General features: G+C 35.9%; 1 protein-coding gene across 16 annotated transcripts in view; it reads left to right on the top strand.

The window, feature by feature from the left end:
* Nucleotides 1–1800: 1800 nt before the first annotated feature.
* The window catches only part of aak1a (AP2 associated kinase 1a), a 77266-nt gene continuing 66795 nt past the window's right edge, over nucleotides 1801–12271 (top strand). For 12 of the 16 annotated variants that reach the window (XR_007931246.1, XM_051903109.1, XM_051903112.1 and 9 more), the window contains exon 1: nucleotides 1802–2721. Coding sequence is in view for 15 of the 16 variants with exons in the window: in XM_051903109.1 (XP_051759069.1) it covers nucleotides 2568–2721 (154 nt within the window). In the remaining variant the exon portion in view is untranslated. Of the gene's footprint in view, nucleotides 2722–12271 lie in introns of all 16 variants that reach the window. The other 4 variants (XM_051903100.1, XM_051903101.1, XM_051903098.1 and 1 more) reach the window with 1 other exon arrangement.

Genomic DNA, 12271 nt, shown 5'->3' with positions numbered 1-12271 from the left:
AAATTTATTTTTTCTGTGAACTAACCCTTTAAGAGCCATATAATATGTTGTTTATTTAGATAAAAAGAACATCAGAGGGGTTTGACCTGTAATGTCTGTACAATAGGCTATAGTGATGCAGTTAGACTAGGTTATTTTTATGTACAAATCATACAAATGCCCCATTCTTAAACATATATTTACATTGTAAAGAAATTAAAGATCCACCTTTGATTGTGGAGAGACTTTCTGGTGCATTTCACTTATAGCCAATAAGATTTCCTGTAGCATTTTCACTGGTCAGGCATGGAGGTCTATTCTGATTGATAACTTTTGACAACGTTTAATTTAAGAGCACGAAGAGATTCACGATTGCACACTACACAGTCTGACAGCGCGCACGAGGAGAGGCAGTTCACTTGTATATCTGAGAGCTCGCGTCGTTTTCTGCGCGTTACAATAATGCGCTCTCGACATTTGTAATTAAAATACGCCATAGAAACCTGCGGGTATGATTACAATTATGCGCAATACCTGCAATCTCGCGCTGACATTCAGGCTCTGTAACTGAAACATGTGAGTGACAGGAGGAGGCGGGTGTGTGTCAAACTCGTTGTCGGGGAGATGAGAGAACGAGAACGCGCCGCTGGTAAAATATCAGGGTTTTCATTGGTCCGTTTATGATCGGATTTCTTTATTGGCTACCGATAGGCCGGTTAAAGGTTTGAATATTCAAATTGTTGGCGTACTCAGTAACGGAATGTGATTTTACAAGTAGCGAAGTAGATTACTTAGCTTAATTTGTACTTAATTACAAGTAAAATTACATATTTAAAAATGTACTCTAAAAAGTACAACACCCCGAAAAAGCCACTTAATTACAGTAACGTGAGTAGATGTAATTCGTTACTTCCACCTCTGCATTTTTGTGGTATTGTACATTTTCCTGTAGGGGGCAGCAATGCCACAGACACCGTGTCGTTCTAGTGTATGTAATAAGAACTTTTATTCCATTATATGCTTTTGTGATACATTTTGCGACGATTCAGTCATTACATTTTAAATTTGATATATGTTAGAATTCAAATGTGATGTTATGTTATTTTCCTGAGACCCAGGTATAGACTTTTTTTCCTCTGTAGAGGACATATTTTTAGCGAATTAGACCGTTCAGGGCTGTTTAGATACCAAATGTTTGGAGGCGTAACAATGACAGCGCCCTCTTCTTGGTCTTTAAAAATGGTCACAAAAATTGACTGAATGATTTAGTACTCTTATGGATTTTCTTTTAATTAGGCTATCATTTAAGACTCATTTTTAAATTGTTTGTCGTAAATAAACATCTCAGGAAAACGTTATAGGGTTTCAATTCAGAATATGACTTTCTGTTACGAAAATAGGACATAGATTTCATATGTACACTGTAGAAGACACCAGGACTTGCAGCATGTTTATCAGGCATTTTGGGAGACACAAGTGAATAGGGAAAGAAATGATATATCAATATTTCTATTAAATATGAGAATATGAGATATACAAAGTTAAAAATTAGCCTGGAAATTGTTTGGTAAATGAAAAAAACAAACAAACATTTTTTTTGTCTATACATGTCTTTTAATGCTATTTTATTTTCTTAATAACTGAGTCCTAGTGTCCTCTACAGAGGACATATCATAAAATATGAATAAAATATATATATATTTTTAAAAAATTCTAAATTTGTTTCTAATGCTTAATTAATAATAATGACAAAAATGTGGCGTGTGTGTTTAATGCCCTCTAGTGGCTCTTATTGGACACGCATGTGCGCGTCCCCGCTGACGTAACCGCGTTCTGTTAAACTACATCTACCAGAGGTTCACTGACTGTAGACGACCGAGTCCATTCTAACGAGCGATTTATTCTTGTTCTTAACCCGTGTATGGCGTTTCTTTAATTTAATCTCGTGAGCAGACAATGGTCGAACACTATTATTCACTTTGCTCAGTGAAAACCCCATCGAACCGGCTGTTTCCCTGCGTATACGTTGCACTTCCGGGTTTTCGGGCAAGCGTCTTTTCTGAGGATCAGCTGTGAAGATTGAATGAGCAAACGGAGAGGAGAGAGCGACTCCTGAATGCTGTGCTGCCGATAATCGTTGCTGAATACCAAGTGCATAACAAAAGACAGCGTGGACTCCTTGATAAAGCTGATTCCCTGCTGTCTTGTTTATGGAGCTGGCAGGAGAGCGTTGGCACTCATCAGATATGTTATTATAAGCTGGTGTTATTGGTACAGAAGTATGAAGATATGTCAATGGTGACTCATCCTACTGGTCTGATAACCGATTCCTTCTTATGCAGTTGAGTTGTTTCGGATCTCTAACACTTGGTTTAGTTTAACGCAGCCTGTATTGATATTGTGATGAGGGTCCGCTGAGCTCGCCTGTTCCTCGGAGTCTCTAACTGGACTGTATTATATTAAGAGATTATCGCGCTTTTATAGAATTTCTGCATCTCACCTACTGTCAACCTTTGTTTGGATCTGGAGAAAACGCGAGAGTCTGGTTGTTTTTCATGATTTAATGAAAAAGTGTTGCTGGTTGGACAATGAAGAAGTTCTTTGATACCCGACGGGAGATGGTGAGCTCCGGGCCCACGATTGGAGCCGGTGCGGGAGGCAGCGCGGCGTCCGGCGCGTTTATCGGACGCGTTTTCTCCATTGGACGATATCAAGTGACCGTGGAGGAGACTGTAGCGGAGGGTAAGCGACTTTATCGTGACTTTATGCTTTCATAAGGACAAATAATAGATTAAATGTGATGGTGATGCTTTTACGGTCCATGTCTATATAAATAAATAACGATGCCTTATTGAATGACTCCGAGCCTCTGTCGTCACTCGTCTCACTCATGCGTCATCTTAATATTTGCTGACTACATGTAGTGAGGCGTGCTGCCTCGGCAGAGGTTTCATTTAATATTTAACACCAAAATGAAAATTTGTTGATCATTTACTTACCTTTGTGTTGTTGCAAATCCGTAAGACTTGCTTTCTTCCTTGAAGTCAAAAAAAGAAGTTTAGCAGAATGTTGACGCTGCTCTTTTCCAAGTAATGAAAGTGGATGAAGACTGGAGATGTCAAGCTCCAAAAGTGAGAAAAAAACATCTCAAGACTACCATTAAAGTAACTAAAAATATCTTATGCATTTGTATCACAAGTCTTCTGAAGCCATATGTTAGTTTTATGTGAGAAACAGTTTTTTGAAATTTAAATCATTATTCACTGAAAATCTTGCCCTAAATCTGCACGTATTCAACTGTCAACAGCAGGTTTGACATGATGCCAAACTTTATTGGCTCTTGTGTGTTTTGTAACGTATATGTGTGTTTTAGATAATTAAAGGGATAGTTCACCCAAAAATGAAAATTGTCATCATTTACTCACACTGAAGTTGTTCCAAACCTGTGTAAATTTCTTTGTTCTGTTAAACACAGAAAAAGATATTTTAAAGAGAGTTTGTAACCAGGCCACTTTGGGGGCACCATTGACTTCCATAGTAGGAAAAAAACTACTATGGAAGTCAATGGTGCCCCAAAACTGTTCAGTTTAACACATTCCTCAAAATATCTTCCTTTGTGTTCAACAGAACAAAGAAATTTATACAGGTTTGGAACAACTTGAGGGTGAGTAAATGATGACAGAATTTTCATTTTTGGGGTGAACTATCCCTTTAAATAAATATATATGTATGGGTCTCAACATATCATATATATGGGTCATTGACAAATAAGATTTTTAAAAGTGTCAAAAAATATAATGGAGATATAATTAGTTTTGAAGTTTTAGTAGGTGTTAACAATGAGATTGTGTTTTTTTATATATATACAGGTGCTGGTCATATAATTAGAATATCGTGAAAAAGTTCATTTTTTTATTGTAAATTATTTTAAAAAATGAAACTTTCATATATTCTAGATTCCCTACATGTAAAGTAAAACATTTCAAAAGTTTTTTTTTGTAAATTTGTTGATTAGAGCGTACAGCTAATGAAAGTCCAAAATCCAGTATCTCAAAATATTAGAATATTTACATTTGAGTTTCATTAAATGACCATCCCTACAGTATAAAATCCGGGTATCTTTTGTTTTTTGAAACCACACTAATGGGGAAGACTGCTGACTTGGCAATGGTCCAGGAGACAATCATTGACACCCTCCACAAAGAGAGTAAGTCACAGAAGGTCATTACTGAATGGGGTGGCTGTTTACAGAGTGAAATATCAAAGCATATTAAATGCAAAGTTGACTGGAAGGAAGAAATTGGGTAGGCAAAGGTGCACAAGCAACAGGGATGACCGCAAGCTTGACAATACTGTCAAGTAAAGCCGATTCAAACACTTGGGAGAGCTTCACAATGAGTAGAATGAAGCCGGAGTCAGCACATCAAGAGTCACCACACTCAGACATCTTCAGGAAAAGGACTACCAAGCCACTTCTGAACCAGAGACAATGTCAGAAGCATCTTACCTGGGCTAAGGAGAAAAAGAACTGGACAGTGAACAGTGGTCGAAAATCCTCTTTTCAGATAAAAGTAAATTTTGCATTTCATGTTGAAATAATGGTCCCAGAGTCTGAAGGAAGACTGGAGAGGCACAGAATCCAAGCTGCTTGAAGTCTAGTGTGAAGTTTCTGAAGTCAATAATGATTTGGGGGGGCCGTGACGTCTGCTGGTGTTGGTCCATTGTGTTTTATCAAGTGCAAAGTCAATGCAGCCATCTTCCAGGAGATTTTGGAGCACTTTATGCTTCCATCTGCTGACAAGCTTTATGGAGATGCTGATTTCCTTTTCCAGCAGGACTTTAGCACCTGCCCACAGTGCAAAAACCACTTCCAAGTGGTTTGCTGACCATGATATTACTGTGCTTTATTGGCCAGCCAATATGCCTGACCTGAATCTATGGGATATTTTCAAGAGAAAGATGAGAAACAGTCGATCCAACAATATACAGATGATCTGAAGGCTCAATAGTGCCTCAGCAGTGCCACAGGCTGATCACTTCCATGCCACACTTCACTGATGCAGTAATTTGTGCTAGGAGCAAGTCATTTGCTGTAATATGTCCTGCTGATCAAGTATTGAGTGCACAAAAGAGCATACTTTAAAGAACTTTAACTTTTCTGTTTTGCGAATCCATTTTTTGATTGATTTTAGGAAATATTCTAATATTTTGAAATACTGGATTTTGGACTTTCATGAGCTGTACGCTCTAATCATCAAAATTTAAAAAAAAAACTTTTGAAATGTTTTACTTTACATGTAGGGAATCTAGAATATATGAAAGTTTCATTTTTAAAAATAATTTATAATAAAAAAATGAACTTTTTGATGATATTCTAATTATATGACCAGCACCTGTATAATCATTTAACACTGCTTTTGTCATTTTTTACAAGATGGACAAAATTTGTCACCAAAAAATTTGGTTTACCAAATGACGATATTTTCAAACAATGCTAACAGGCTGATATCTAGCTAGCAAAAGGACAATTAAACATTTTATATTTAGTACAAGTTTTTAAAATATTACAACATTTTCCATGTTTTAAAGCGGTTGTACCGAATGACCTGATGTTTCGGGACATGCGTATGAGCAAGTGAAAACATGCACATTTTCAAATAGTTAAAAGAGAGTTAGTTACTTTGCTTCACAACCATGTGGTCCTTTGCAGGTGTCTGAATGATGACACATCCTGTCACATGACATTAACAGCATGACTCCAAAATGGTCCCTTTATATTGGTTACTCCGAATGACAGACATTCTTTCTCATAACAAAGCAATGACTTCTACACATAATTTTAATACCATTTTGCACTATGTTGATATATGATGTTATAAAATCATGCCAGAATAAAAAATATATACATTTATTACATTTTAAGATATTTTAATCACAAATTAAATGTCTGTATTGGCCTTTGGACGGTTAAACTGAATGGCCTTTTGACACCTCAAAATCTTTAAAATGTCTTTATATGTAGCAAAATATAAATAAAACCTTTTGGATTCAATAAAAAAAGATCTAGGTGTACTACCTTACATACTTTGGATGTCATATCTTTGTTTTTTATTATTATTATTAAGGCCTTTGGACAAAAAAATGACCCAGCCGTCACGTCATTGACCCATATATTTTGCTAGAGGACATTTGAGAAATTTGTTTCACAGGCGTATTTGTGATTTTAATCACGTCCAAATCTGCCATGTCTGTGTTTTTCTCACACACCCTCAGTAAAACTTCCAGAGCAAATTACTGTTTCTCAGCTAACTTAATGGTCCTCTGAGAAATCTCATCCCATCCGAATGCGAATGTGTGTGATTGCTGATGTTGTATCATCCTAACGCTTCTCCTCTTGTGTTTTTGACCTACCTGAGCTACCGTTTGCGCACCAATCTTCCACATGCTTTCATTTCAATATGGTTGGCATCTGATGAAAAAATGTTATAAAATTAATAAATAGAGCCAAATTGCAGAACTAAGACTCCCCAATTTCATATCAGTGTCAGGTTAGACACTGGTCTAGATGTTTCTGCTCACTTATGTGGGTTTATTATAAACAGCCACTTCTATAAACTCTTGTGAATTTATTTAAATAGGGTTTTTTTTTTTTAATAATAAATTAAAATTATATCAATAAATAATTCATTTAAAAAAACATATACGTCATACATGATGCATGCAAGCATAGCATATGACCCTCTGTAATGCCCATGTCTAGAAAACTCAAACGTCGCTTTAATGTTGTTCCAAACCCAGATGACTTACTTTTTGCCGTGGAACATAAAAATTATATTAAATGAGCATATATGACGACAGAAATTCCTTTAAAAACGATGCGTTTACCAGGGTTTCTGGAACTGTGCATGGAAGTATACTGAATGCACAGGATGCATTACATGAGTCATCAGCTTTAAGTCTCTTAAGCAGATTTGAAGTCATTCCCCCTGCTGATGCACTGAGATGTTAGCAGACGAGTCCTAATAGGGTGTCGTAATCAGGGCATCAGGAACTCAAAACTAGTTATGGTGTGAGAGAAATTTCAAGCTACATCTTTGGGTTACAAAGGATGAGCTATCCCCCAACTCACCATGTAATGCAGACGATATTATCAAGGCTGAGAGAGAGAACCGGCTGTCATATGTTCATGTCGTGACCTTAGTGCATAGAGAATTCTCTGTTATTGCCTGTAAGCACATTTGGAGTCATTGTGTCTCATGGGAGACCTGAGGCATCCTGCCATTTAAAAAAAAAAAGTCTAAAACCTAGTTAGAATTTTGTATTTGATAATATTAGAGGATGTTTTATCCATGAAGGGATTCACTTCAAAGTTACATTTTGCCACAAAATATGTTTTGCATTAGAGACACATGCATTGTGATGTCGTCCTCAGACCCTTGCACTTTATATCTGCGTCAACCCTTTTTTTTTATTTCTTTGAACTGCTGCTTCTTTGTGTCTCAACAAAACAGGGCTTGGTTTTAAAATATGGGAATGATTTTGTCTTTCATTCCACTGCCATTCTAGTCAAGCATATTTGGAATACATTTCAAACTTTTCATGGAAATTTAGAGAAACCTCTTAAAGGGATACACAGCAAAATCACCAGAGTTAAATCAACTCTGCTCGGAGTATATATGGACTCTCTCTAGTGTTAAAGTAACACTGAAGCAGAGTTAAAGAGTTAATTAAATGATGATTGGGCGTTAGTGATGAACACCTGCTGTTAACAAGCAGAATCACTGAAGAAAAGAGAAACACAAGAACTGCAACTGACTTCAGCTGCAGTCTTAGATGAAATCAACTGAAGATAAAATACATTATGTCTCTCAAGATCTCAGCAGAGGAGGATTGTCTTTTCTTCAGTGATTCTAGTTTTTAACAGCAGGTGTTCATCACTAATGCTCATTCATCACTTAAATAATTGCTTAATCATCTCATTAACTTTAACTCTGTTACAGTGTTACTTTAACGCTATTTAGAGAGGGACCATATGTACTCCGAGCAGAGTTGATTTAACTCTTGTGATTTTGCTGTGTAGCTCACCCCAAAAATGAAAATTATCCCATGATTTACTCACACTCAAACCATCCTAGGTGTATATGACTATCTTCTCTCAGACGAACACAATCTGAGTTATATTAAAAAATATCCTGGCTCTTATTAAGTCTTATTGTATCTCTTTTTCTTATGATTGTGGGCAGATCTTGGGCTCTGTTGTAATTAGTTGTAAACTTAAAATGTTTAATAAATAAAGAATCACAAAAAAAAAAAATATATATATATATATATATATATCCTGGCTCTTCCAAGCTTTATAATGGTTGTGAACGGTGCTCCTGATTTTGAAGCCTAAAAAACTGCATCAATAAAAGTAATCCATACAACTCCAGGGGCTTAATAAAGACCTTCTGAAGTAAAGCAATGGGTTTTTGTAAGAAAAATATCCATATTTACAACTTTATAAACTATAATAACTAGCTTCCGACAAACATCCGTACGCAAGTCAACTTGCAGCGGAAGCGTAACCTCTGACAATTTAAACAAATAGGTCTGTGCAACAAACTCAAACTCCTCTTCTCTTATATCAGAATTTCTCTTTAAAAATTCTCATTTTAGACTTCTAATTCAGGACTTTTTTTTTTTTTTTTGCTCTATCCTCTGTGCTTCCGTGTTTGTCAATACGTCATGCGTTGGGTCAGGGGTTACTCTTCCGCCGTAAGTCGACTTGCATACGGATGTTTGCCGGAAGCTGGTTATTATAGTTTATAAAGTTGTAAATATGAATATTTTTCTTACAAAAACCCATCGCTTCACTTCAGAAGGCCACTATTATCCCCCCTGGAGCCGTATGGGTTACTTTTATGATGGATGGATGCAGTATTTTGGGCTATATATAAAGCTTGGAAGAGCCAGGATATTTTTTAATATAACTCCGATTGTGTTCGTCTGAGAGAAGATAGTCATATACACCTAGGATGGCTTGAGGGTGAGTAAATCATGGAATAGGCCTTAATCCCTTTAAGGCCTGTTCACATCAAGAACGATAACTATAAAGATAACAACAATAGCTATTAGCATTTCCACCAGTGATATTATTCTGTTTATTCTAAGCACATGCTGCGGTTATGTCATCTGCTGCTTTTAAATGATTGAGCTCTTAAATCAGGATGGATTCTGATTGGATGCCAGTGTTTTTTATTGTTCATCAGCTAGAAAAAAATCGCTCTGAAAGTGATTCCAAAGATAGTTTCTCTGTGCTGTTATCATTATAGTTGTGGTGTGGCCTCTGCTATTCTTTTATATTTAGAACTATATCTTTATGATTATAGTTATCGTCCTTGGTGTGAACGGGCCTTTACTCACCCTGATTATTTTCAAAACCCATAAGACATTCGTAAGCAGATTGTATGAAAACGTACTAATTAGCCACCAATTCACAAAAAAACAAAATAGTTATCAGTTGAATTTGCGTTGTAAAAATATCTTATGTTCCAAAGATAAAAGTCCAGTGGGTTTGAAACGACATGAGGGTAATTGATGACAGAATTTATATTTTGGGTGAGTCTCTCAAATTATCAGAAAATTTGGACTTAACTAGGCAAGGTTAATTCAGTAAAATTAAAATAAAGTAAAATGTCATGTGGTGCGACTTCTCAAAAACTTAAATGAATAATAAGATATTTGGTTAAAATTTTTTTTTTTTTTTACCTTGAACATGTATATTTAAAAACTTTTTTTTATAATAATGATTAAGATCACTCACATGTATTCGAGATGTAAGGACAATATTACTTTAAACTTGGTGACGCCACATGGCATTTCTTAGTCATTAAATTGAAACTTTTTTTGAAAACCATATGAAGCCAATGTTAATGCAAGGGTATATTTCTTAGAACTCAAAACATGTTTTTAAACCCAGATTTAAAAAAAAAAAAAATAATAATAAAAAAAGATTATTCCTTTTTATGATGGACAAATGTAGTTTCTAAATAACATTTGATAGAAGAGAAGCAGAAAATGCACTATATTTCAGTCACTTGCATTTTGTTCCAGGGGAGTTTAGGAAACCTAACACAACAGCTGAACTGTGAATGATTTCAGCTGGCTCCTCTGAAGAACTGTATCCAACCTTGTGCTCATGGCAGTCGGCCACCTTAGTATAGTGGCCAGTTATGCTGTCTAAGCCATTTTGTCAAGGGAAAAACTGTCAAGGTCTGGAGGCTTTGACCTTGAAGCAGAGTTCAGTGGATGTTTGGCTTCTGCCTAGTCATCCGGATGAGCTCATGACATGATGAGGCCTTCAAGAGATATCTCAATGTTGTTAAACCATTACATCACTGATTCAGTCAGGCTGTCACCTTTAACTCTCTAAAAGACTGACAGGAACAGTTGGAGGTTCCTACAAGCATGCATACACAAGAACACTCTATGCAAGCAGACAAATGCAGACACAAATATTTGGCCAAACTATTTGCAAGTGTGGTTCTGTTGCACATTCTTCAGGATGCCAGCTATAAACAGATTAACTTGCTCAGCAAGATTCTGAAGATATCCCCAGCTTTGGGATAAATCTAAATAAATAATCCAAACTATCCAATGAGAAAATGTAACTGTTTTAATGAGGTGGCAATTTTGTATGAAATGCATGTACAAATTTATATGTATAGCCACCAATTTGCCAAAGCGTAAAAATTGTTGTGAATTGCTATGATTGCCACGTGTTAAATATTAAAAATGCAAAATGATCTCATGTAGCTAATGTAACTAATTTACAAGGTGGTAACTAATTTTCAACTAATTTCTGATGAATTTGTACAATGTGAAACGTAAGCATGAAGAAGAAAAGCAAGCATGAAGGTCCACCCCTAAACATGGCCGTCAGTGCGGCATAAGCAGATCGTACGAAAACGAATGAATGAGATCATACTAATTAGGGGCTGTTTACACAACACCATTTTCAACTAAAAATGGAAAACTTTTTATGAGTTTTACTGTGTTTTGGGGGCCTGAAAATGCAAACTTTTGAAAACTGGTTTCAAAGTGCAAGTTTTTGAAAGAGATACCGTTATCAACTCTGTGTAAACAACCAAAACGCTTATCTGTGAAAACGGTGATGGCATGCACATAATACGTGTTTAGTCAGGCATGCGCATTTGGTGCGAGTGCTGTAGTGCTCTGTAAAAGAATGCGTATGTGTGCAGGCGCGCAGTCTTTCTTTTCGAAGTGACATCGCCAACTACTGGCCTGGCATGCATAATACAACGTTTTTAGTTGTTTTCGCGGATCTGTGTGAATGGGGATCGTTTTTAAAGCTTTGTCATCTATACAAAGAAAAGTTTTTTTGTATATCGTTGTTGTGTAAACGTACCCTTAGCTACCAACTCACCAAAAACATAAAATATTTACGAATTGCCATGAGATTGTGTTGTAAAAATATCTTATGTTCCGAAGATAAACAAAAGTCTTATGGGTTTGGAACAACATGAGGGTGAGTAATTGATGACAGAATGTTTATTTTTGGGTGAATCTCAAAGTATCAGATCATTTGAAGGTTAGTTCAGTAAAATTAAAATAAAGTAAAATGTCATGTGGTGCAACTTCTCAAAAACTTGAATGAATAATATGATGTTTGTTTGGAAAAAAGTACTTTTTAACCTTGAAAATACATATTTAAAAACTATTTTGATAATGATTAAGATCAATCACATGCATTCAAGGTGTACAGACAATATTTTATTACTTTAACTTGGTTACGCCACGTGACATTTCTTAGTTATTAAACTAAAACTTATTTTGAAAACCATATAAAGCCAATGTGTCAAACCGTCAGTGGGGCATAAGCAGATTGTACAAAAACCTTCAAATGAATGTAAGAATTCATACGACTTGGCCACCGCAGTGTAAATATAGTTCTCTATTGAGAGCACGTTGAATAATCCATCGGTAAGTTAAGTGTAAACACTGTGACTCTGTGTCAAAACATTGGATAGTTGACCCAAAAATAAAAATTCTGTCATCAAACACTCACCCATGCAGTCAAAACGTGTATGAACTGAAAATTAAAAACGTGAATTAGCTAAATATAGTATTTAGGAGATAATTGTCCAGTCAACACTGCAGGCTCATTTTAGAATAATTACCCACAAAGCAGTAAACTCTGCAATGATGCTTGACTTCAACAGCTTCATTATGGGAAGCTCAGCGGTTAAGTGTCGATGAACTATAAAAGTGGATTGAAGCAAATTGGATT

This window comes from Ctenopharyngodon idella, chromosome 8, assembly GCF_019924925.1.
Source record: "Ctenopharyngodon idella isolate HZGC_01 chromosome 8, HZGC01, whole genome shotgun sequence".
In the NCBI taxonomy this organism is placed as follows: Eukaryota; Metazoa; Chordata; class Actinopteri; order Cypriniformes; family Xenocyprididae; genus Ctenopharyngodon; species Ctenopharyngodon idella.
This window is presented reverse-complemented; position numbering and strand designations above follow the sequence as displayed.